The 24,995-nt window shown below is 59.3% G+C and overlaps 2 protein-coding genes and 1 long non-coding RNA gene across 7 annotated transcripts in view; 2 read left to right on the forward strand and 1 right to left on the reverse strand.

Moving 5' to 3' along the window:
* The window catches only part of HEXD (hexosaminidase D), a 20,122-nt gene extending 3,658 nt beyond the window's left edge, over positions 1 to 16,464 (forward strand). For 2 of the 5 annotated variants that reach the window (XM_058284955.1, XM_058284956.2), the window contains exons 4-14: positions 3,137 to 3,246; positions 4,157 to 4,244; positions 8,685 to 8,849; positions 9,474 to 9,657; positions 10,131 to 10,202; positions 10,482 to 10,677; positions 14,689 to 14,771; positions 15,406 to 15,484; positions 15,628 to 15,729; positions 15,809 to 15,898; positions 16,155 to 16,464. In XM_058284955.1, the coding sequence (XP_058140938.1) occupies positions 3,137 to 3,246; positions 4,157 to 4,244; positions 8,685 to 8,849; positions 9,474 to 9,657; positions 10,131 to 10,202; positions 10,482 to 10,677; positions 14,689 to 14,771; positions 15,406 to 15,484; positions 15,628 to 15,729; positions 15,809 to 15,898; positions 16,155 to 16,359 (1,374 nt within the window). In that variant the 3' untranslated portion in view covers positions 16,360 to 16,464. Of the gene's footprint in view, positions 1 to 3,136; positions 3,247 to 4,156; positions 4,245 to 8,684; positions 8,850 to 9,473; positions 9,658 to 10,130; positions 10,203 to 10,481; positions 10,678 to 11,578; positions 11,678 to 14,634; positions 14,772 to 15,405; positions 15,485 to 15,627; positions 15,730 to 15,808; positions 15,899 to 16,154 lie in introns of all 5 variants that reach the window. The other 3 variants (XM_058284951.1, XM_058284954.1, XM_071210859.1) reach the window with 3 other exon arrangements.
* On the reverse strand, positions 16,417 to 20,761 carry CYBC1 (cytochrome b-245 chaperone 1). The gene is made up of 6 exons (XM_004463673.5): positions 20,650 to 20,761; positions 20,117 to 20,158; positions 19,583 to 19,656; positions 18,997 to 19,093; positions 17,889 to 18,033; positions 16,417 to 17,585 (listed from the first exon to the last, which is right to left on the reverse strand). The coding sequence occupies exons 1-6, from the start codon at positions 20,732 to 20,734 to the stop codon at positions 17,465 to 17,467; spliced, it is 564 nt and encodes a 187-aa protein (XP_004463730.2). The 5' UTR covers positions 20,735 to 20,761; the 3' UTR covers positions 16,417 to 17,464.
* On the forward strand, positions 19,598 to 20,717 carry LOC139437189 (uncharacterized). Its single transcript, XR_011646981.1, has 3 exons — positions 19,598 to 19,770; positions 19,892 to 20,232; positions 20,632 to 20,717. It is a non-coding gene; the product is annotated as an uncharacterized lncRNA (long non-coding RNA).
* Positions 20,762 to 24,995: the final 4,234 nt, after the last annotated feature.

Genomic DNA, 24,995 nt, shown 5'->3' on the forward strand with positions numbered 1-24,995 from the left:
GGCTCTCAGCGGACCACCGTGGCTCTCCTCCACGTGTGCACCCATCATCCAGAAGTTCGGTCCAGCCTTCTCTTGGCCTTGCAGCCTCGGGGCAGGGGGCGGAGCACAAGAGCAGAAGCTGCTGACGCTCTGCGCGTCACTTGGCATCCCCGCGCCACTGCTTGTTGGTAAAGCAGGTCCCAAGGTCAGCCTGGATCCACGGGGTGTGGGTGGGCTGCGCCTCTGGCTGGGAGCAGCTGCATGGCACTGTGGCCTCGTTTTTCAACCTACCACAGTCCCTGAAGAGGAGAACCATAGCAAAGGTGCAGAACAAATGCTAAAAAACTAAAATTCAAAAAAATGTTTAAGGGTATACCGTATACAGGGAGAAATTAACCTAGGTGATTTATACCAAGACATCTTTTAGTAAACATTCCAGACTTTAAAGACAGTGAAAATTTTAAAAAATTTTAAAACACTTTCAACCTCTAGGGAAAAGACTCAGGTTATATATAAAGAGGAAGGAAAATCAGATTGACATTAGACATTGTAACAGCAATATTTTACTCAAGAAATGAAAATGTGAATCAAGAATATTTTATTTTGGGAAGCAGATGTGGCTCAAATGATAAGGCTTCCACCTACTATATAGAAGGACCTGGGTTCGATCCCTGGGGCCTCCTGGTGAAAAAGAAGAGCGAGTGTGTCCATGTGGCGAGCCAGTGCCCGCGCCAAGTGAGTCATGCAGCAAGATAATGCGCAACAAAAGAGAGATGAAGGGGAGGGTCAAGGTGAAGCACAGCAGAAACCATGAACCGAGGTGGCGCAGCTGACGGGGAATCTCTCTTCATATCAGAGGCCCCCAGGATTGAATCCCAGTGGACCCTAGAGGAGAAAAAAATGAGAAAATAGAAAGAAATAGAGGAGATCACACAGTGAATGGACACAGACAGCAAAAACAGCAGGGTGGAGGAAGGAGGAGGGAAAGGGGAAATATATATATATATATATATATATGTATTATATCCAGCCTGAGGAAATTTAGTGAAGAGCAAACTTTAGGTAAAAGAAATGATCAGAGAAGCTTTAGCCTAAGGATGGAGTAACCAAATAATTGCTGAGAGCAGGTTCTTCCTTGACGGGGTGCAGGCCCTAACCACAGAAGGAGCGGCGTAGCCTGAAAATCACCGTCTTGCAACGGCGAGTGAGACCAGAGATCCAGGCAGCACCTGGCGGGGACGCTGACACATCAGGAAAAAGGCTCACGCGCTCAAACACGCCGGTCAGCCTCGCTGCTCCAGGCAGACCGCCGGCCCTGCGCCTTCCAGGGCCCTGCGCGGGACTCCTGCCAAAGGAACAAGCCCTGCCCGTCATGGCGTCGCGTCATACTGGCAGAAAGCAGCAATACGGGGCACGGGGCAGGCATGTTAAAAGGCAGCTGGAGAATGCGGTCAAGTCCAGAATTTGGAGAATCACACAGAACAAGTGACTCAACAGATAAATCCCAAAGGGAAGGGGGCTCTGTTAAAAATCAATAGAACCTTGAGAGATCTGCCCTGAAAATGCAATGTGTGGCCTTTTTGGGATCTGAGTCAAGCAGACCACTATAAGAAGACTTAAAACAGGAATATTTGAACATGGAATGGATATTGGATGATATCAAAGAATTGTTTTAAAGTCTTTATCAGTTAGAGATTCATACTGAAGTACTTATAGGTGAAAATATATGTTGTCTTTAAAATACTCCAGGAAAGAGGATGTGGCTCAACTGATAGAGCGTCTGCCTACCACATGGGAGGTCCAGGGTTCAATACCCAGGCCTCCTGACCCGTGTGGTGAGCTGGCCCACGCGTAGTGCTGTTATGCCCAAGGAGTACCATGCCATGCAGGGGTGTTCCCTGCATAGGGGACCCCCACGTGCAAGGAGTGCACCCCGTAAGGAGAGCTGCCCTGCGCAACAAAAGCCTGCCCAGGAGTGGTGCCCACACATGGAGAGCTGACGCAGCAAGATGATGGAACAAGAAGAGACGCAGATTCCTGGTGCCACTGACAAGAATGCAAGCGGACACAGAAGAACACACAGCGAATGGACACAGAGAGCAGACAACCAGGAGGAGGGGGTGAGAAATAAAAGCAATAAATAAATATTAAAAAAAAAACTCCAGCCAAAAAAGAAAATGCAACAAAAATGGCAAAGTGCCGGCAATTCCAAATGTGTGGGGATTCATTATATACTTTTGTGTATATATTTTTTTAAATTTTTAATGAGAAAAAGAAGCTTTTCAGGCCCCACACATGCCTGGGTGCTGAGAAAGAACGTATTTCTGAGATGCGGGGTCCCAGGTCGCCCAGAGGCCGGCTTTCAGCCCGCCTGCCCGCAGGAGGGAGGCTGCTGTGGCTGTGGTGCAGCGGATCGTCTGCGTTGTGCGTCAGCCCAGCCGAGCTCTAGTCCCAAGCTGAAGTCCTTCCACTCAGCACGCTGCGTCCTCTCGCTCTCTTGGGGACGGGAAACCTGGACAGGAAGGACCTGCGCGGCAGCGTCGCTGCCCTTGCTTGGGGGTTTTCCGGTCCTTAGTAGTGCCTGGAGCCCCTCTCGGTCAGCGCAGACAGCGCGCCGCTGCTCGCCCCTCGTCCTGACTCCACATGCAGCAGAGTGACCATCACGTGCAGTGGACAGGACCCTGGGGCCGACAGTCGGAGAACAGAGAAATCTACCCTCTGAAATAAACATTGAGGAGGAGACAGCGGAGAACCGAGGGCGGGAGAACCACGCGTGGCGCCCGGGAGACGCCCGCTCCACCTTCCCCTGTTCCCTGCGCCCGCGCCCCGTGAGCCTCCAAGCCCTGGGCTTTGTAGGCTGCTCCCCTCCAGTGCCCCCCTCCTGTGCTCCCCCTCCAGCACCTTCACTCTCAATGCCGCCCCCTGCCTCGCTCCTACAATCCCCTTCTCCAGCCCCCGTGGGTGCGGCCTCATCCGCCCACGCGTCAGGCTAAGCCGTGGGTCTCGCCACTACTGAGCCCCACGCCCCCTCCACAGCTCGCCGCTGTTGGGGCCGCTCCGCTTCGTGGCAGCCCCGCTCGTCGCCGGGTGGGGGTGGTCTGGCAGGACGTCAGGCCCTGGAGGAGACAGCGCGGGCGTGACAGCCCCTCTCCCGCAGGTGTTCCCTCTGTTCCACGCCCTGGGTGCACACGCCCTCCTCATCGAGTACGAAGACATGTTCCCCTACGAGGGCCCCCTGAAGCTGCTGCGGTCTGAACACGCCTACAGGTACCGCGGCGGCAGCGGAGGCACATGGGGCGGCTGGGCCCTCACGCCCCGGCCACTCCCGCTCTGACCTTCACTTAGAAAATGGAGCAGGTTCCCTGAGAACTTGGAGACGCTTAAAAAGGAAGGAGGCGTCAGTTCCGACCCCAGGGGGAGCCCGCAGGGGCTGGCTCCGTGGGGGCTGCGCCTCCCCTCGGTGCTCTGGCCGCGCTCGGGGTGGACTGCTCTTCCGGGCAGCAGCCGGCCTCAGGGTGGACAGAGGCCTAGAGGGAGGTGGTGGAAAGCGGCAGTCAGAGGCAGCGTTTCAGGGCACCCGGCTCCCTGTACATCAGGAACAGACACCCCAAAGAGGCCCGAAGCGATAAACGCCGACCCTGTCTTAGTAACCAAGGATGTTAAAACACCAAGAACTGCCATTTTTGGCTACCAGATTGATGATGCTTTTTAAAAAATTATAATGCTCTATCTTCATGGAGGTGAGAACCAAATGCACCTAGCACGGAGGAGGTGGAGAGCCGTGGCTGTGCTGTGGCAGAGCCCCCACGCCGTGCGCCCACAGGCGGGGGCTGGAGGGTGCAGAGGCGCCCGCCCGTGTGCCGGCCCGTGCGGGCTCCGGGGCGCCCTCCTTTCTGCTGTTCCTTCTTCCCGCGGCGAGCACATGGTTTTCAAGGCCGCTGGGGTTCCTTTGAGGCTTAAAGAAGGCGTGTTTAGAGTAACAGCAGAACTTTATGTGACAAGCAGTAAGTTGGCATAGCTTAAGAGGTGCGTGTTTAGCTTAAGAGGTGGTTCAAACACATACGGAAACTAGAAATCGCTTTTCAAGTGAGGTTAAGTTGAGATAAAGCCATAGAGGGGGCGTGAGCAGGGGCTGTGCTGACCACCCTGTCTTCCTCTCTGGGTGATTCCTGGCCAGTCCCTCCGAAATCCAGGAGATCCTGCATCTGGCCAAACTGAACCAGCTGGAGGTCGTCCCCTTGGTGCAGACGTTCGGACACATGGAGGTGAGGGGGTGTCGGGGGGCCCGGCTCCCAGCTGTGGGTTCAGGCGCCCAGGCCTTGGCGGGGAGGCACGGGAGCAGGCGCAGGAGCAGGCCCCGAGCGGCGCAGACCCTCCGCAGGAAGGACGCCGCACGGAGGGGCTTCCGCTCACAGATTCTAGGTCAGGCCTCTTTACCACCGGTGGAGAAAAAGGCCCAGAAGGGGAATCCTGGCTTGCCCAGTTATTATCATTTTTAATTTATATTCACCAAAACACCGTCACGTGATTCAAATACAGTACTGAGAGCAAGAGTGCTTTCTGTCTTCTGTGTTCTGTCTCATCTTTGACCATAAACATACGCTTCTTTGCATGGCTGCAATCCTGCCACACCTACAATTTTGTATCTTTTTATCACTTAATTACTGAAAATATTTTCCTAAGTTCCTGCGTGGTCTTCACATCTGCACCAAATAGACTGGAAGTAAATTAAGTGTGTCATCGATTTCATGGCTGGTAGGTCCGGTGTTTTCTCTAACAAATCCACCTGTTAGGTTTATCATCACGGGCTCCTCCGTTCGGGTCTGATTCACGGTCTTGCTGACGGTGGTGGTTTTCGCTTGGAGTCTCGTGCTTCACGCTGGGCCTTTTGGGGAGCTTTCTCTTCTCTTCTGGGAGCCAGTGCTTCCTGTGACAGCACTGCTGGGGCCACACAGGGTGAGCCGCACGTGGACGCCCAGGGCAGCCGAGAGGCCCAGCACGACGAGCTGGGGCTGTGGGCAGATGCGGCTCCGCCACGCCGGGCCCGCTGTCGCTGCTGGCGCCTCTTGCACACTCAGCGCGGTGGAGGTTGAGTGCTTCCCACGTGCCCGGCTTACCCACGTACGTCCGTGGTGCGGGTGAGCCCGAGGGCACTCAGAGCTGGGCTGAAGCCAGGGAGCCGACAGCTCGCTGACCTGATGACCCGCAGCCCGCGCCTCGGCCTTCCCGGCTGCCAGCGTCGCGGCTGCACAGCTTGGTTCGCCAGGGCCTGGGCTCTGCCACAATTACGGTTTCCTGTTTTCTCAGTTTTGCCCCTCAGGATGCCAGGATCCGAATGCTGTCTGGCGTTAAAACCATATTTGTATTTGTATTTTTTTTTAAAATACTTTTTCCTTTGGAAATCAGAAATTGGTGTTCACCTCATGTCGTTGATGTTCCAGTGAGTTGATTTGGGAGAGCTCGTGTCTGACATCCTCTGTGGAGTAAGAATTTTCAGCAAAAATCACATGTGTCTTGAAGCTGTTTTCTAACTTGATTGAGGGCTACGCGCCACAGAATTCTCCCCTATGAGTGATTTTAGTGAGTGTACAGTTGTGCCCTCATTGCCACCATCTAAGGCTGACCGTTGCCCTCGCCGGGAGCGCGCTCTGCCACTCTGAGGCTGCCCCTGTCCACCCCGGCCCCGCAGCGCTCACCGGCCGCCGGGGCCTCCGGCTCTTTGCTCTGGTCTTGGCAGCCTTTGTGGGCGGCCCCCTCCCTGGGCACAGCGCGGTTGGTGGTAGGGCTTGGTGGTCGCTCCTTCAGGTTGCTGAGTGGCTGCCCTTGAGCCGCTTGGCCACGTGTGCACCCCCTTGCCCAAGGGGACGGCTGGGTCATTCGCAGCCTGTGAGATCACAGGTGATGAGCCGGGAACGTTCGCACGTGCCTGTGGACACGTTTCACTTCCCTTGGGTGGATTCTGGGGAGTGGGGTCCCTAGAGCATATGGTGAGTTTCTGTTTAGCTTCTTAGGAAACCGCCAAACTGTTTCCCGTGGCGTCTGTTCCATTTTATACCCCCGAGTGATGGGTGAGGGCCTAGGTTTCCCATGTCCTCCCAGCGCGGGCTCTGTGGAGAGGCATTGCTCCAGACTAGCAGTGACGGTGGGTGTCTTTTTGTCGAGATTATTAGGTGATTATGGTTGTCCTGCTGGAGCTGTCAGCCATTAGTATAACTTTTTCGCTGAAACATCTGCACTATCTTTTGCCCATGTTTTCATTGGGTTGTTTTGTCTTATTCTTGAACTGTAAGACTTCTTTATATGTTCTGGGTACAGGTCTTTCATGAGGTATAGGATTTGTAGTATTTTCTCTCAGTCTGTATGGTGTCCTTTAAAGAGCAAAGGTTTGTCATTTTGATGAAGTCCAGTTTATCATTTTATGTTATGTTACGTCTGAGAAACCCCAGCCTCACCCAAGGTCGCGGCGGCCTTCTGCGTTTTCCACCGGCAGGTTTTTAGCTCTAGCTCTTAGTCTACAGGTGCGATCCCTTTGGCTTCAGCTTTTGTGAATGGCATGTTGCGTCTCCGTCCGTTTGTCCACACCTAGATCTCTGTGTTGAAGAAGCTCTGCATCCTCTGTCGAGCTGCCTGGACGCCTTTGTTGAAAACGGGCCGAGGGCAGACGTCAGGGTTCGTTCTTGGACTCTTCTGGTCCACCGACGGCTGTCGTGCTGAGCTGGCATCAGCACCGCACACTCTGGGAAGGGGCTGTGGGTTGGCGTTGGAGGCGGCGGCGTGTCCTCCACCTCGCTGCCTCTCAGAACGGCTGGGCTGTCCTGGGTCCTTGGCCTTCGAGGCCCGGCCTGTCACTTTCCTCAGAAAGACCGTTGGGATTTTCACTGGGATTATGTCGAATGCGTCGGTCAAGGCAGGAAGGACTGGCATCGCAGCGGCTCTGAGTCTTTGGTCCGTGAACAGGGACCGTCTCCCTGAAGTGGTGAGAGCCTCCGGTGCTCCCCAGCATTACACTTTTCAACATACTTTTGTTAAATGTGTTGATGTATATTTTACTATTTTTTATTCTTTTGCTAATGGAGTTGTTTCCTTGATTTCATTTCTGGATTGTTCTTTGCTAGGTTATGGAAATATAACTGATTTTTTTCTTGATGCTTTTTAGATTTTGCATTTGGCTTTCAGCAGTTCAGTTGTGGCTTACCTCGATTTCCGTGTCTTTGTGTTTATCTTCATGGGGTTTTTCGAGTGACTTGGATCTGTAGATTATTGGTTTTCATCGACTGTGCGAAGATTTTAGCAGTTTCTTCAGATGACTTTTCTGTGCTGTCCTCTTGCCTCCGGGGCCGTGAGTTGGCCTGCCAGGTGCCCCCAGTCTCTGAGGCTGTCCATTTTTCTTCCTCCTCTTCTCTGTTGTTCAGATTGAATAATTGAATAATTTCTTTTGTCACGATCACTGACTTGTTTAGAGCTCCCCTTTCTCTACTGAGATTTCCTTTTGTTGACTGGATAACACAGGTGCCTTTAGTGCTCTGTAGTCGTTGTCTTTGGTTCTCTGAACATGTACGTAATAGTCTCTTTGACCTTTTGCCTGATCCCCAGCGCCTGGGCCACTCAGCGTCACTTTCTCTCAACTGCCTTTTTTCCTGAATTTGGGTTCTACTTTCCAGTTTATTTGAATTTCTCATCATTTTTGGCTGAAACCTGGACATTTTAGGTAATACAGCAGCCCCTAAGTTTTCCTGGATGCCCTGCAGTGGGGATGGCTGCTGTTTCAAGTGGCCTGGGTTGAGCCTCGGGATCTGTCTTCCTGCAGTGCGTGGCAGCTGGCACCTGCTCTGGCTTTTTCAGCCTCATTTCTACTCTTCATCCTCTGGGGGTCACTTGACCCCACTGTTTGCAGAGCTGGTGGTCAGCGGGGGGCCTGGCAGAGGAGGCGCTCGGTGGGCTTCCACCCCGCCACTGCCCACGTGTGGGCGGGATGACCAGTGGCCGGCTCCCGCGCGCTTCAGCGCCGCTGCCGCAGGCTCGCCGCTCTCCTCCCGCAGTGCCCGGTGTGCAGGCGCGTGCAGCCCCCGTGGCCCTCTCCGCTCCAGGGTCTCCCCGTGAAACGTGCGGCCAGTCGCCGCTCACCCCGTGGGGCCCGCACCTTCGGGTCACCGAGCCGCACGCTGCTAGTCCTTCCCGGGGAGGGTCTTCGCCCGGGCCCAGGCCGTGCTGCCCCCTGGCTGCTGTGCTGCGCCCAGAGGCGTTGGAGAGCCCGCACACAAAGCTGCCGAGCGCCTCTGTTCTCACCCAAAGTTGTGGCAGTTTTTATGAAGCCATGTTTTTCCAAAGTTGGGGCCTTTTGCGCATCTCCTGAGCCCTGGGTTTTGGACAAATCCATCCTGCTTTGCCCTCGGTTTGGGGGTGGGACTTGCCGCGCTCTCCAGGCCACCGTGGCTGGAACCGCCGAGCCCAAGACTGCGCGGAGGGGCCTGGGGGACGAGGCCGCTTTATCCCTCGCCAATAGGGACCGTGGGCCCGCGAGCCTTGCCTGCGGCCCTGCCCTGCAGCCTGTGCGCTGCAGAGCAGAGGCGTGGGTCCCACCCCGCGGCTGGCTCAGCGAGCACGTCCCGGGCGGGGGCCTCTTCCTGGCCTCGTGCCCCCAGCCCTGGGGTCCAGCTGGGCAGGGCCCCCTGGGCTTCCCCCGCCTGACGGCCATGTCTCCACAGTTCGTGCTGAAGCACCAGGCGTTCGCCCACCTCCGCGAGGTCGCCCCCTTCCCCAGCACCCTGAGCCCCCACGAGGCGGAGTCGCTGGCGCTGGTGGGGGCCATGGTCAGCCAGGTCCTGCAGCTGCACCCGGGCGCCCGCTGGCTCCACATCGGCTGCGACGAGGTGCGGCAGCCCCGCCTGGCCCCCCTCGCCGGCAGGCACTGTGACCCCTGAGTCTGCGACAGCCCCCGTCCCCTCGAGGGCCACGCTTTCCCACGGCGCGTTTCTTCTCTTGACTAGAAAAGCCCCCAAGAACCAGGGCGGGAAGGCAGGGCTTGCCCAGAAGCACGTCCCTGTCCCCTTCCCTGTCCAGGGCGGCCCTCGGGGAGGGTGGGACCCCGCAGGCCAGTGGAGACCCACCTGCCAGGCTGCAGCCAGCCAGCTGCGGTCACAGCCTGCCCGGCCCTCGGCCCCCAGCGGCGCCATGGCTTCCTACTAGCGAGATGCGGCTTGGGATGGGGCAAGGGACCGGGAGGCATGGGGGCACCCAGGCCCGAAGACGTGCCCCCCACGGGGCCACCCCTGCCTCTGCCCCACTCCCTCCCAACTGCACCGAAAGGGCTGCCCAGGTCAGGGGTCTGCGGTCGGGGAAGCTCCGAAGGTGCAGCCCCAGCAGGGACAGCAGGGACCGTCGGGGCCCCTCCCGAGAGCCCCGAGACCCCAGGCACAGCCCAGAGCCCCTGTGGCGAGCGCGCCCACGGCCCGGGCAGGCCGAGCCTGAGGAGAGCCGTCGCGCCTGCCTTCCAGGTCTACTACCTCGGCGAGGGCGAGGCCTCACGGCGCTGGCTGCAGCAGGGGCGCGGCAGCACGGCCGGGCTGTGTCTGTCCCACCTGAGGGCCGTGGCCAGCTGCGTGCGCGCCCAGCACCCCGCCCTGCGGCTCCTGCTGTGGGACGACATGCTGCGGGACATGCCCGAGGACAGCCTGGCAGGTCAGCCCGGCGGGCGGCACGGGGGCCTGGGGAGGGGCGAGTGGCATGTCAACCCGCCACCGCCACTGTGGCCTGGGCAGCCCGCGGGCCTGCGGTGTTTGGAGACACCCCCGGAGTCACGTCTAGTCCTGAGGGGCAGGCGTGGCGGCTCACCTGGAGGGCGGCTCACCTGGAGCTGCGCCCACCCAGGAGGCGCCCGGAGGGACGGCTGCTGCTCTCGCGCCCTGGCCCCTGGTGGCCCCTGGTGGCCCCTCGCGGCCCCCATGTCTGCGTGCCGGCCCTGGGAAGCTCCCCCACCCACTGACTAGCATACCTGCCTGTCCCCTGCCCCGGGGCCCCACACCGCGGCGCTGCCCACCCGGGAAGTCCCACAGCGAAGCACCACGTCCAGGGCGGCCATCGCTCCCGTGCCAGGAGCCGCGTGCGTGGTGCTAGCTGAGCCCGGCTCACCCGCCCGCCTTGTCGTCCTGCAGCGTCGGGCGTGCCGCCCCTGGTGGAGCCGGTGCTGTGGGATTACAGCGCTGACCTGGACGTCCACGGCAAGGGTCAGTACCATGGCCCCTGACCCTCCAAGCCGGCCACCGCAGGGCACATGGGTCCCATCCACACTGGTGGGAACCGGCTGTTGATATTCCGCTCAGGCTTCCCTGCCCCCGCAGCCCTGCCGGGTGCCTTTGCCTGCGTAGTTGGGCCTCAGTGGGGCTGCTGGACAGAGCCAGCGTGAGCCGGGGCTCCATGTAGTCCGGGGCTACATTTCCCTGGTACTTGGCAGCCGGCCACGGCCACCCACGGGGCCAAGAAGTCCCCTGTTGCTCTGTCCTCAGTCCTCCTCATGGAGAAGTACCGGAAGTGCGGCTTTCCCTGGCTGTGGGCGGCCAGCGCCTTCAAGGGGGCCACAGGCGCCCACCAGGCCCTGACCCCCGTCGACCACCACCTCCGGAATCACCTGCGGTGGCTGCAGGTGGCCCGCAGCGGGCCAGCGGACGCCCTCCAGGGCATCATCCTCACGGGCTGGCAGAGGTGGGGCCCGTCCCCGCGGCGGCAGTGGGGGGTCTTGGGGCGTGCCAGGCACAGAGGGAGGAGCAGTCTCCGGGGAGGGGCTCCCTGTGCACCCTGGGGCAGGCGGGGGCTCTGGCACTTGGCCCTGGGGTCCTGAGGAGAGCCTGTGCGGCGGCAGGACGGGCCTTCGCCAGGGGCTGGGGGTGCAGGGACAAGCCCTGTACGTGAAGGCCCTGCCGCCCTCACCTGGGGTCACTCACAGCATCCCCCACCTCCAGCTCTACTTATGACTGGGGAAACTGAGGCCCGGGCAGTGGGCTCCCTCTGGCAGGGGTGCCCTGCCCACAGGGAGAACTCCAGAGACCCTCCACCCTGGGGTGCGACCTGACCCCCCAGCCCATGCTCAGGGATGGACGCTGGACAAGCTGCCCATGCAGCCCTGCACGCCTTCCCCTGCCCCGGCTGGACCCTGCTGCCCTGCCCTGCCCCCCTGCTGTGCTGTCCACTAGAGACACCCGCAGGTGGCTGCACCTGCAGACACCACCCGCAGACGTCACCCGCAGACGTCGTCACCTGCAGGCGGCGTCTCCAGAACACTGGTGTCCAGGGAAAGAAGGGATGCAGCAGGCAGGGTCAGGTAGCAACTCTTTCCTTCTCTCTCTCTCTTTAATTTTTAATTTTGAGATACTTTCAGACTTACAGGAAAGGCAGAAAAACACGATAAACGCCCTGCAGAGAACTCGGGCACACCCTCTCCCTGACGCCCAGATCCGCTAATTCTGACACTCCATCCTTCTGTCCGCCGGCATTTATTTATTTTTTCTATCTGGTTGCATCATTGTCTTTTGGTGCGTCGCTTCCCCTTTCCGTCTGGGCCCCTGTGGCTCCCCGCAGGTCTGGGACGTCTTTTCTTTTTTACCAGGAGGTCCTGGGGATCAAACCCGGGTCTTCCATATGGTAAACGGGAGCACAACTGTTGGAGCCACAGCCGCTTCCCAGTCCATCAGTTTCCTGAACACTGGTGTGTAGGTTGCATGCGTTGTATGCACATACCGTATGCATTGTGTACACCACGTGCACCTTGTGTATGCATCACGTATATGCAGCATGTGCACATTGTGTACATGTGTATGGCACGTATGCAGCACGGGCACATTGTGTACATGTGTCCAGCACGTATGCAGCACGGGCACATTGTGTGCATGTGTACACATCACATATGCAGCATGTGCACATTGTATATGCGTCACATATGCCCCTCGTACACATTGTGCTCCCTGAGCAGCAGGACGTTTCCTGAGAACAAGGACGTGCACTTATGGAACCACCTCGAGGGCAGCCCTTGCGTTCAGGCAGTTTAACACTGGAGAAGGCCGAGAGCCCACATCGCAGTTCCCTCTTAGGTCCCTTTGAGCCTTCTCAGCCCCTCCCAAGCACTCTCCAGGGCTCATCACCTTTCCCAGTATTGCAGTGCCCTCACCACCTTCCAGTTCTAGAACTTTCCCATCTCCCCAACAAAACCCGGCACCCACCATGCACTAACGCCCCAGTCCCCTGCCCCTGGTGACCTCAGTTCCTTCCTGTCTCCAGGAGCTTGCAGTTCTCCAGTATTTTTCTGTAGTTACTATGGGGCTTAAATTTAACATCATGTTACTTTGATGCCAGCTTCACTAAGAAGTACACATGATGTGTTCCTTTATCCCTCTGTCCTCCCACCTTTATGTAGTTCTTGTCACAAACAACGTATTTATATGTGTCTAAGATCCCTGATTTATCATTACGTTTTATGTATTTGCCTTTTAGATCCCATGGGAAGTAAAAAGTAGAGTTACAAACCAAAAGTGCAGCAGTATTGGTGTTTATATTTACCCATGTCATTACCTCACTGGAGATCTTGTCTGTCGTCCTTCCCTGTCAACCTGCAGAGCTCCCTTTAGCATCACTTGCAGGGCAGGTCCAGTGGTGACGTCCCTCAGCTTCTGTTTATCTGGGGATATTTCAGTCCTTCCCTCCTTTTTGAAAGACAGTTTTGCTGGATACAGAGTTCTTGGCAGGCATTCTTTTGCATTCAGCTCTTTAAACCTGCCTTCCGCTGCCTTCCTGCCCCCATGGCAGCGAGAAGTCACTTGATCCTGTCGAGGCTCCCTGTACGTGACCAGGCTTCTCTCCTGCGGCTGGCACAGGCTTTGTCATTCGATATTTGGATTATGTTAGAAAGAAAGCTGCACCTGTAAGAAAACAAAAGCTCACTTGATGGTGGAGAAGAAAAGAATTTTATTAATCATGTTGCAAGGATGGGTGCGATCTGGATAAAATGGCCAATACACCAAACAAGAAACAATATTTATAACCTAAACCTAACACGCAGGTCCCTCCCCTGTTCCCCATTGACTGGGCTTCAAGGGTTACAGCCCATCCGGCAGGTCTAAGTTACAGGGCTCCTGCCTCTCAGTCGCAGCTCCTGCACGCTCTGCACCCTGGCGGGCTGGGTGGGCTTGGTGCACTTTTCAAATGTGGTGCTGGCTTTCACTGTTGGCCCCGCCCCCAGCACTCACCATTGGCCTTCCTCACTCTGGCCCCACCCCCAGCACTCACCATTGGCCTTCCTCACTCTGACCCCGCCCCCAGCACTCACCATTGGCCCTTCTCGTTTTGACACGACTTTCCAAATTCCTAGTGTGCCAAAGCCGCTAGAACCCCTTCCCTCCTTCCTCCAACGCAGGGCCAGGCAGGGCCGCTCCAGCTTCCCCTTTGTGAAAATTAAATTTAACCCTTTCCCACAGATTATAATGTGCTGTGGTATGGGTCCACTTGGGTTCTTTTATGTAAATTCCATCTCTCTACCGATACTTCCCTTGTGTTCACCTGTTCACTGATTTCCATTAGAGCTTCATTCATGTTTTTTTCAGCACGTTTAGGATGACCTCTGAAGTCTCTGGTATGCCCCAGGTCTGGTCCTCCACACAGATGATTTCTAAAGCTTTAATCTTCTCCTTTGCCTGCCCATCACTTCCTATTTCTTTGCATGTTTTGTAACCTTTTGTTGAAACCTGAATATTTTCATATTTTAATGTGGCATCACTGGAATTTAGACCCTGAAGTGTCTGTTCCTTCAGCTTGTGTCCAGCTCGTGTAAGACAGAGCTTTCCTTGAAGGCCAGCAGTGCACGCACACACGCACATGTGCACATACACACACACACACACACAGCACACCGTTTCCTAGTCTTTCAGGCTGAGCTGTGATGCTCCCAGGGCTTGTTCACACACTGAGCTTAGAGAACCGCTCTGCCCTGAGGTCAGGCCTCCCGGCCTCCGCACAGGCCTTGTCCTGGGTCAGCACGTGGGGCTCTAGGAGGTCCCCTTACAGGTCCGAGTGCCCCCTCTTCCCTGGGAGACGGCTCCCTCCTGGGCCTGGCCCTGCCCCGAGCGTCCCGCAGCTGCAGCCCCCTGCCCCGGGCAGCACGCCTGGCCTGCGGGAGAGTGGGGAGAGCTACCTTCTCCAGGCAGGGCCCATTCCGGGGCACCACAGCTGGCTCAAGGGTCCTCTGCTCCCCCAGAGCCGGGCAGGGATCCGCCCAGGAGCGCCGGGAGCGCTGGCCAGCTCCGTGGAGAGCCCGGGAGGGGTGGCAACCGGGCGCCAGGAGAGCCCCTGCCTTGGGCTCGCCCCCCACTGCAGCCCTGCAGCCCGTGCCGGGCCTTGAGGAGTGGCTGCCCGTTCTTGGTGGGGGTTCAAAGCCTCTGGGGTCAGAGCCCCAGGATGCCCTGCTCCGCCGCCCAAATGGCGCGGGCTTCTACTTCCTGTAATTTTTTAAACTTGAGACAGGGCAGAACCCAGTGATCCGAGAGGGGCATTAAGGTCACAGCCCCTAAGAGGGCGCTCAGGCTGGGGGGGCTGCCCACCCGTGGGGCCCTGGGGTCAAGGCCTCCCACGCCGCGGCACCAGGGCCGAGAATCCTGTGCTCCTCCCCTCCTGAAGCGGGGCGGCCACCCCAGACAGCCGGGCTGCACACCAGCCTCCTCTGCGCGGCAGGTACGACCACTTCGCGGTGCTCTGCGAGCTGCTCCCAGTGGGCCTCCCGTCCCTGGCCGTCTGTCTGCAGTCGCTCGTGCACGGTACGTCCCAGGAGGCCAAGGGGCACCAGGCTGCGCGTTAGGGGTCACAGTCAAGCCCACAGGATCCGCGTCCCGGATGGGGTGGGGAAGGCGCAGGCAGCTCCCACCTGTGGAAGCCCTTTCCCCAGACCCGCCCAGGCCACGTGGGAGCGTGGGTGGGACCCGGCCACAGGCACAGCCGCTGCAGCATCCAAGGGAGGGCTCGGGAAACGGCCACAGCCATGTCACAGTGAGGCCACGCGGGAAGGAAAGGCACCATGCGGTGTCCACGCAAAGGCACCACGACGGCTGAGGAGCGCAGGTGCCGGGGTCAGCAGCGCGCCCTGGAGTGCAAGAGCGGCTATGGTTCACTTTTTTCATTTTTGAGTTAATTCTGGAGTGTCCACAACATACAAAGCACAGGATGTGGTTAAAACCCAGCTGTGCGCCCATCCCAGCTCAGACATGGCTTTCACCTGCTGCAGGTGCAAGGCTGGAGCGCCAGGCCCCTGCCCTCCAAACCCTCTTCTCACTTTAAAACTAACGAACACACTTCAGTTTCCTGAAAACACGGCCATGCTCCTTGGGGAGGTGCCTGGGGCTGCCTGTGCGACGCCACAGGACCGGCCCTGACCCGTGTCTGCCGTGTGCGCAGGTGGCTTCACCCCGGCCGTGAAGGAGAAAGTGCAGAGCTGCCTCGGCATCTCCAGCCTGGAGGCAGCCGGTTCTGCAAGGTGAGCCCCCTGCCCCGCTCCTGAACCCCAATCCCCGCCCTGACCCCACTGCAGGCCCCCGCCCCCTGCCCTGACCCCTCTGCAGGCCCCTGCCCCCTGCCCTGACCCACCATGGACCCGTCCCCCACCCTGACCCCCTGCAGCGAGGACGCCGGCTCCTTCCCCGGCAGTAACATCCTCGCCCTCGTCACTCAAGTCAGCCTCCACCTGCGCAGCTCCGTGGATGGCCTGCTGGACGGGAACAGGTGAGCCTGGCCCACGAGGCCGCGGCCACCGGGGGGAGGCCTCTGTTAGCAGCCCGCGGCACCTTGCGCTCTGCCCCAGGTACGTGGCAGGCTGGTTTGGCCCCTACCACCGCAGGCGCAAGGTCGTCCACCCGGTCATGGTCCTGCACATCCAGCCCGAGGCGCTCAGGTAAGTGGGCTGAGGGGGGCCCGGGTGGGGTGAGGCCCCGTCCTGCGGGCGAGGCACGTTTATGTTGCGCTGAGAGACAAAGCACAGCTGGCCGGTCGGGGTCATGGTTTCGGGTGTTAAATGTGACCAACTCGCCCACCTGTTCTTCCCGACAACTGCAAGAGACACGTGCAGCCACCCCGGGTTGCGGACGGTAAACTGAGGCACACAACTCGGTGTGCTCCCTCCCCGTGGCTCATGGCCGCTGTTGCCACAGCCTCCTGGCCAGGTGGGATGCTGTGGCACAGGAGCTGGAGGTGGCCCTGCAGCGCGCCTTCTACCCCGACGCCGTGGACGAGTGGCTGGAGGAGAACGTGCGCCCGGGCCTGCGGCGGCTGCAGCAGCTGCTCTTGGACCTGGGTGAGGCGGCCACAGCTTCCGGCACCCTCCCTGCCGGCCCTGAGCCAGCCCCAGGCCCCTGAAGGGGTCACGGGCTGTGGCCAGGAGGCCCCCCACACACTGAAGGAAAGGACACCAAGGGCGCGTAGAAACTTTATTCTTCTGAAATTAAAGAGGAGTCCCGCTGACCCACGTTTGGAAACTGGCTGTCCTGTCGCCCCAGCTCGCCCGCCTTCGTGTGCCTGGCACTGAGCTAGGGGTTCAGAGATGCTCTGTCCCAATGCCAGCCAAATGGCACTGGGCACCGGGGGCCCTGCCCTGTGCGAGAGCATCTCACGGAGCCCCTGGGGATGGATGTTCTAGAAACTGCTGCAAGTGAACATCAAAATAACGGTTTACAAAAACGAGCTCTGGGGGCTGGCTGCAGCGGGCAAGGGGCAGGGCTGTCCCAGCATGAACCTCAGCCCAGGCCCAGGTGCTCAAAGGCCCCCCACGCTTCCCAAAGCCCCTGCTGCCTCGCCCATAGCCCGGGAGCAGGGGCAGCGTGCCGAGGCGGGTGTCTGCCCGCCCCCAGGTCTGGAGCCCCGTGGCATCCACGCGGGGAGCAAGTGCCTGCCCAAGGTTGCAGGGGCAGCAGGCCGCAAGGGAGGGTGAGCCTGGGAACCAGCTGGGCAGCCGCAGCACGCTCCAGGCCTCGCCGCTCAGAGACCAGGCTGCCCCACGGTCCAGGAGCAGCTGGACACGCCTTACACCTGCAGAGGGCTGGGAAGACGGCTGCTCCCCTCCAGCTCTGCCTGGCGGGCTGGAGCAGAAGGGCCAGAAACACCGACGTGTGCACGCAGGGAGAAGGCACATGCGTCCTGTGCTGGCCGGAAGCCAGGCCCTGGGTCCCACACTCCACTTTCCTTCCCAGGCGGCCTTGGGCAGGCTGCAGTGCTGCTGGCTGGGGCCTTGATTCCGGGGCTGTCCACCCTCAGGGCAGCAGGGGCTCAGTCGCTCCTGCCCTCAGCTTCCAGGGAGGTGGCACCTGCCTGCGGCTCTGTGCGGAGGCGCCCAGCCCCTCCTGCGTGGAGGCAGCAGCCAGCACCCCCACAAGTGAAAGCCCAGGCAGCGGGGGACCAGCCCGGGAAGGCTGGAGGGAGAGCGACCCCGCCGGACGCAAGGCCTGGCCAGCTCTGGGGCGAGGTCTCAGCTGCGGGGCCCGGGCTCCTCGGCGTCGCTGTCGCTGCTTGGAGACAGGTCTGCGGGGTTCTCCAGGTGGTGCAGCTCCAGGAAGCTGGCGATGAGCTTGGCGACAGCTTCCACGTCACTGCGGCGAGGCCACAGGTCACCCGGCGCAGGCGATGACACCCCCGCAGCCCTGGCCTTCCCCAGCAGTCCCTGGGGCCCTGTCCCAGGCCCCACCTGCCCCCTACTCAGCTAACCCCCCGCCTGCACCCTTCCTGCCAGCACCTCCGTGTCCTACAACCCCCTCTCCTGCACCCACCACCCTGTGCCAGATCCCAGGACCGCCGTGGACTGCGCCGAGCGCAACGGGGCCTGGCCACAGCCGCTCAGAGCAGATGCTCCCCCACAGGAGCGACTCTGGCCCCCGCCGGGCCCCGCCCCCTACCTGCGCTGGCCCATCACTGCGCTCTGGGTGAGGGGGTGGGAGAAGCCAGTGGCAAACCGCAGCACGACCACGTAGCCCTTTCCAAAGTACCGCACCTTCTCCTCCTCCACGTTCACGTCGCGGATGTCGTTGAGCAGGACCACCACTGCAGGAGAGGTGCGAGTGGCCGCACTGCCCCAGAACCACCCACCCGCACGTGCCGACAGCTGCCTGTGGCCGCCGCTCCCAGGGCATAACACTGCCTTCGTACCTAGCGCCAGAGGACGGGCCACCTTGAGAGCTGCCCATCCCGCTGCCCGCCCTGGGGCTGGGGGCTCACTGAGCGGCCCTTGCCCTCGCCCACCCAGCGCTGCAGCCTCGTTCCTGCCCTAGGGGGTGGGGTTTGGGAGCTGGTGCACGTACGGCCGCCAGGCGCCCCCACTGGAAGCCCACCCCAGGCTCTGGGCGCAGGGCGCCACGCGCTGGCGCAAGGCCACTGACGGGCACAGGCTGCAGGGGTGGCGGCATCGTGTGGCCTCCTCCCGCAAGGGTGCGGGTTCCAGGCGTGGGGAAGCCCCCCCAGCTCCTCGCTGCAGACCCCGGAGCTGGTGCGGGGCAGGGCCAGTCGAGGAGGCGCACGTGTGGAAGGTGCAGGCAGGCCGGCTGTGGCCCAGCGCCCCGACAACAGCAGGTGGGCAGTGCCGTCGTAGCAGGCAAGTGCAGAAACAGACACGCCAGGTGCCCGAGCGAGGTGCGTGGAGCAGGGGAGACCCTACCCCCCGTCCCCACAGCCACCGCGAGGGGCACAGCGTGTCCGTGAAGATGCCGGCGTCCCAGAGGCCTTCTGGGCAGGGGTGCCGCCAGGCCCTTCCCACTCCGGGAAGGACACTGTGCCAATGGTGGGTCTGGAAACACTGTCCATTTCCCACTCCGGGAAGGACACTGTGCCAATGGTGGGTCTGGAAACACTGTCCATCCCAGCCCTGCTGACCGCACACAAACATGCCCAGTGCCAGCGACTGGCCCGTGGCAGGGGACTGCCAGGCGGCGCGGCGACCAGCCCACGGCGATGGCCTCTCCACCTGCCTCGCGCAGCGTGGGCGGGCCTTGCGCACCCCACACCCCTCACCTTGGTCGTGGCCCGCTCTGCAAAGTGTCAGCAGCTTCCTGTACAAGCTGAACGTTTTCAGGACGACTTTCCCGGTGTTCTTGTTGAAAATGGCTTCCTGAAAACCCAGGCGCGGGCGACGTGTCGACACATGAGAGCCACCAGAGGCGGCTGAGGGGCGCCCGCCCTCCCCAGGCAGAGCCCCCACCCCGCCCCCGCTGCGGTCGGTGCGGTCCCTCTTGTATCTGGGTGGGTGGTAAGGGGAACAGCAGCTGAAGCCCCTGAGCGAGGGCACGGAGGTCAGAGGGTGGAGGTCAGGGCAGTGCGAGGGACTCGGCAGGGGACGGAGGGCGAGCGGTCCTGCCCTGCACCCCACTCGGCTCAGGCACTGCCCTAGGTACACGGAGTTTTGGTCAAAACTCAGGGGGAGCTCTCGAGGGGAGTGGCCTCTGCAAGTCCCTCGGCCAGCGATGCCGTGGGCCCGAGGTGTGGCAGGCTCACGCGGAGCACGTCCAGCCGAGTGGGCTGCTGCGCCAGCACCAGAGTTCAGAGCCGCCTGGGGAGCTGGGCCTCGGCGCGGGTCCCCGCCGCCCGCCCTGGCCCTCACCTCCCAGTCCTCCAGGTTCTGCACTGCCACGAAGAGGCAGCCTGTGACGTAAAAGAGCTTCCAGCCCAGGCTATCTGCAGAGCAAGCGGAGGAGCCGAGTCAGGGCCCGAGGGGCCTGCGGGAAGGCCCCAGGCCGCCTGCTGGATCCCCAGCGCCGCTGGGCCGGCCTTGTCACTCGGGCCCCCCAGGTGTCTGTCCAAGGGGCAATGGGGTGGCGCAGGCCGTGCTGCCCACGGCAGGGCTTGTGGCGGCGGAAAGCCGGGAGCGCGGATGGGAGGCTAGCTGTGAGCGCATTCCTCCCTGACGCAGAATCTAAGACGCGTCTGAGAACGGCGCCTGGAAGGACACTGACGACACGGGAAGACGCTCCCGCTTTAAGAAGTGAAAGCAGCAGGCTGCCCACGCGGGGCTAGGACCAAGCGTGCCGATGCAGGGGCGCCAGCCAGCCAGCCTGCGCTGTGGTAGGCCACCAGGATCATGGGCAGTTCCCCTCCCTGTCTCCTGCCCATTGCTGGGGGCAGGCCCCGCCGTTACCTCCGCTGTAGTAGGCAGCAGCCAGGCCGACGGTCAGGATTCCTGGAAGAGAATCGGGAGCCTCCTGTGGTGTCCAGAGCCAGGCCCCCCCCACACAGCCCCAGCCACAGCCCCAGGTGACCAGCCCTTCCCACGGCCACCGTGGCCGAGAACTCGGGTGGGGCAGGAAGGAAAAGAAAAGCCCGGTCATCTCAACACCTGGCATTGGCCAGGGCGCGGGGTGTGGGGGAGGACAAGGGCGGACACACGGGAGTCAGCGGCTGTCCCCAAGCTGCTGCCGGGCAGGCCCACAGGGGCCCACTAATGACCGAGGTGAGTAGCAGCCCAGAACAAGGCACTGGCAGTGAAAGGCTCCCGGAAAGGACGGCCAGAGGGCAGAGACCAAGGGACGGTGTAGACAGGACCAAGTTAGAGGAACACAAAAACGGAGCAGGTGCCCTACTGGGAACAGAACAAAGGTGGAGAGCCTCAGCCTTGCTGCGCTGCTTTACGGCTAGGGGTTCTGGTTTTTGCAGAAATGAGAGATTGCTTACCGACCAGGAGTGACCAGGACCTGATGCCAGGCGCCCTCCGCAGGTGGAGGCGGGAGCCCGTGCGCACCTCCACCTGCATGTACATCCCGGGCCGGTGGGCTCTGCGCCGAGGCTGGGGCTGCAGGACAGACAGGTGCTGCGGCCTCCCGCCACTGCCAAACCAGGCACCACCCTTGTGGCCCCCTCATCCTTCTGCCCTCTCAGGATGCGCCCCGTCCTCGGACACACCCCCTTAGGACACAGCCCTTCCCTGCGGCCCAATCACCAGCCTTGCCCCTCCTCAGCCCCGCCCCGCCCCACCCCACCCCTGGCAGGTGCAGGGCCAGCCTACATGCCTAGGTCTGTGTGGTCGTCCAGTCGGGCCCTCATGGACCTGCTTCCTCTACGGGGTCCTTCTCTCGCACTGACCGAAATGGCTGCTTCCCCCGCTCGGAAGCACCTGGCATCACCTGCAGTCTACCTGGAAACCTCACCCCACCTAGCGCCCTGCAGACTCCCACTTGCGGCTCCCTGCCTGAGTGCCAGTCTAATCGCTGTGCTGGCCTCCCTGAGAGGGAACTGAAAGTGAAGAACAGTTTGTGGGTTTGTTGTGTGTGGTTTTTTTTAAGTCATCCTCTTGAAACTCTCCTAGTTTGAGTCTGTACTGGCATGGGTTGGAAATTCAGTTCTGGTTCTCCTCCACCCGCTAAGACAACCCCCCGCAGGCAGCGGAGGGTCCCATGACCTGGGCTGAACGAACGAGGCACCAAAGGCCACTAAGTAACTTGCACAGATGGCGCATTCTGTGGAGGCCACAACAGCAGACCATCAACATACTCAAAAGACTGGCTCCAGACACAGCCCTGGAGTTCTTCAGACAGTTCCCTGTAAAGCCGAATCAAATTTTGGGTATTAAACAGTGGATTCTCTTGCGACGTCCTGGGCTCAAGTGATGCAAACCCACCTCGATCTCTGTAAGGCTCACGCCCCTCCGGCCGCGGCTCTGCCCCCCCCCCCACGCCCATTATGGAAAAGGCTCCACGCCATCTGTCATTTCCTGACAGTGTAACTGTCTCCCCACAAGACTCTAAGCTCCACGGGCGTTGGGGCCTGGCTCACCCCCGGTCGAGGACCCTCCCCTCGGGGCAGGATCACCCCGGGCCCCGGGCCCCACGGCCTGGCTGGTCTTAGCAGCAAGGGGTGCCAGGCCTTGGTTAAAAGAAGTATTAATAACGAGGACAAATGGGTCTCTTAAGCTCCAGGAGAAACGCGCCCTATACGGAGCTGCTGGGACGGTGCGAGCGAGCGGCGAAGCAGGCAGTGCTGGTCTGGGGGCGAGGACGGCGGGGAGACCCTGCTGCTCCCGCCCTCTACGACCCTCCAGGTCCAGGGGCGCGAACGCGCTCTCCTCCCCAGCCCCGGGCCTGGCTGGCGCCTGGCCGCCACGAGGGTGAGGCGGGGACCAGCAGCAGAGGGAACTCGGCCCTTCCCGCCTCGGCGACTCCCCGAGCGCCCTCCTGGCAGGCCGAGCCGCCGGGGCTGCGGGACCCGGCCGGACGCTCCGCCCGTGCCGCTCCCCCGCTTCCGGTCGCGAAAGGCCTCGGCGAGAGAGAGGAGCCGCGGCGCCCGCGGAAAGGCCTCCCCACCCGCCCCGGAGCCCGGACGCCTACCGAGAAGCCGAGCGAGGGCGCCGCGGACGCACCCCGGAGCGCCGCGAGCCGGGGCGGGGCCGACGGCGCCCACTTCCGGGCCCGCGGGGCGGGGCGGCGCGCACTTCCGGGCCCGCGGGCGGGGCCGCCGTCACTTCCGGGCCCGCCAGTCCGGGGCTCCACGCATGGTGAATTCGTTTCCTATTTGAAACCCGAAGGTGGGAGGATGAAAAATAATCCGTAGTCTGATGGTTGCGTCGCCGAGCAAGTGAAATCACGCGGCTGACACAGTTAGGAAGCAAAACGCGGGCCGTCGGGTCGCCCGGAAGCGTGCTCCCGCGGGGCCGCCGGCTTCCCTTTCCTGGGTCGCCGAAACGGCTGGTCGTTGTGGCGGGTTTTTTGAAATCTTGACGTGTTTGAAGGTATGTAGTTACACTCAAATTTTAAAAAGCTGTTAAAATAGCATGAAAAATATGGCCTGCTAGAAATATATCTAGCAAATGGTGTGCAAGAAGTTTGCAGTAAAAATTGCCAACCTTCAGCGAGAGACACAGAACTAAAATAGTTGTTCACGGGTTGGAGGTTCACTATTGTAAAGACGTCCATTCTAGTGTGGTCTGCAGATCAATGCAATTGCAATACAAATATTAAGACAAAAAATTAAAGCTAAATAGCCTTCTTCGTGTGCACGGCAGAAGGAAGGTACGTGAAAATGCCTCGATCCTTGACTCCGAAAACCTTCAGTGTAGCTGGGAAAATGCAACATTCTCGCATGTTTGTAAACCCCGCAAGTAGAAGTTTTTCTGTTATTGCCTTGCCCCAGTCTTCAGGAAGGACTGTATTAGGAGACAGCAGACTTCCCTCACCGCACCCCCGAAACCCTTGCAGTGGCTTCCTAGGTGTCCTCTGTGCTCTCTACCAAAATGTTCACCATTTCTTGCTGCTAAATCACTGAGGAACAGGGTTGATCACATACTCCCTGGGTCAGAAACACCAGATCCTTTTCAATTTCCAACCAGATAAAGTCGGTAGGATCCTACCTGGAATTGGAGAGCATCCGAACAGAGCCACTGCCCAGTTCACTTGTCTCTAGAGTGAGATGGTCAAGATGATCCGAGGGGTGCTGGAAGAACATACTAGGACTTGCATTTGCTTTTATTTTTATACCTTTTCTTGTATACGTTGTATAATTTATATAAATATTAGTGCAGTGGTGCACATGATTTTATAAATATAGACACATCAGTATGCAAAAATTTAGAAGTTTTTATCAATAGGTGTGTGCTCAGAAAATTTGGAGATAACTTTCTACTTTACTAGTTTCCTTCAGATACCCAGTGCATGTGGTTCTCAAACTTGAGTGTCCATCAGAATCACCTCAAGGGCTTACTAAAACACAAATTGATGGGCCTTGTTGTCAGAGTTTCTAATTCAGTATGTCTTCAATGGCACCTGAAAAAATTTAGATGCTTCTAGTCCCGGGACCACCCTTTGAGAACCACTGCTCTAAGCTGCAGCAAAACCACGCTCTGCCTGAACACTAGAGCCTCCCTGACCTAATGCTTCAGCTCATGTTCCATCTTCTTGAAAAGGCCTCCTCCACTGCTAAGATACTACACTATCTTGAGAGTTTATTTGAAGTCCTTCCTGATTAATGCAACTAGAAGTGACTTTATGTGTTGGTATTTAGGCAGGACAAACTGACATCTCTATTGTTAATTTTCAGCAAACTCTACTTTGAATTATGGTTATTTACTTAATTTCACCTTTCCTACTAGATTCTAAGCTATTTAAAAATAAAGACTACGGGGCAGCGGACTTGGCCCAGTGGTTAGGGAGTCCGTCTACCACATGGGAGGTCTGTGGTTCAAACCCCGGGCCTCCTTGACCCGTGTGGAGCTGGTCCATGCGCAGTGCTGCTGTGTGCAAGGAGTGCCCTGCCACGCAGGAGTGTCCCCCACATAAGGGAGCCCCATGTGCAAGGAGTGCACCCCGTAAGGAGAGCCGCCCAATGTGAAAGAAAGTGCAGCCTGCCCAGGAATAGTGCTGCACACACGGAGAGCTGACACAACAAGATGACGCAACAAAAAGAAACACAGATTCCCGTGCCACTGACAACAACAGAAGCGGACAAAAAGACGCTGCAAATAGACACAGAGAACAGACAACCGGAGCAGGGGGGGAAGGGGAGAGAAATAAATAAATAAATCTTTAAAAATTAAATAAAGACTACGCACACATTCTACAAATGTTAAATGAGTGAACAAATGATATCTGATCTTGTTTAAAATCCTGCTGAAGGGGGCAGGTGTAGTTCAGGGTTGAGTGCCTGCTTTCCATGTACGAGGGCCCAGGTTCGACCCCACTAATCCTTAAAAGACAAAAGAAACGAAAAACCAACTTTCACTGGGGAGCAGATGTGGCTCAGTGCTTGAGCGTCTTCCCGTGTACGAGGTCTTGGGTTTAATCCCTCTGGTACCTCCTAAAAAAAATCCTGCTGAATATTGGTAATAGCAAAAGACTGGAACTAAACGCACTGTCCACCGATGGAGGATACTTGAATGAAGTACAAGTATTGAGCCAATTGTCATTGTGTTGCATCTCAGCTCCTCCACCTGGCCCATTGCCTGCTCTCAGGAAGTGGGTCTGGGCCTTCATTTTTGTGTGCTCTCTGGAGTGCTATCAGGCTTTGTCAGCAGAGGGCGCTGTGCAGACGTT

This window comes from Dasypus novemcinctus, chromosome 21 (genome assembly GCF_030445035.2).
Source record: "Dasypus novemcinctus isolate mDasNov1 chromosome 21, mDasNov1.1.hap2, whole genome shotgun sequence".
NCBI classification, from domain to species: domain Eukaryota; kingdom Metazoa; phylum Chordata; class Mammalia; order Cingulata; family Dasypodidae; genus Dasypus; species Dasypus novemcinctus.

What these genes read in the sequence shown, in the direction of transcription:
- CYBC1 (XM_004463673.5), bottom strand. Translation starts at nt 20,734, where the DNA reads ATGTACATGCAGGTGGAGGTGCGCACGGGCTCCCGCCTCCACCTGCGG. An exon ending in GTCCTGGTCACTCCTGGTCG is followed by an intron (nt 20,159 to 20,649) that starts GTAAGCAATCTC and finishes ATTCTCTTCCAG; the next exon opens with GAATCCTGACCGTCGGCCTG. An exon ending in GCAGTGATGGGCCAGCGCAG is followed by an intron (nt 17,586 to 17,888) that starts GTAGGGGGCGGG and finishes GCCTCGCCGCAG; the next exon opens with TGACGTGGAAGCTGTCGCCA.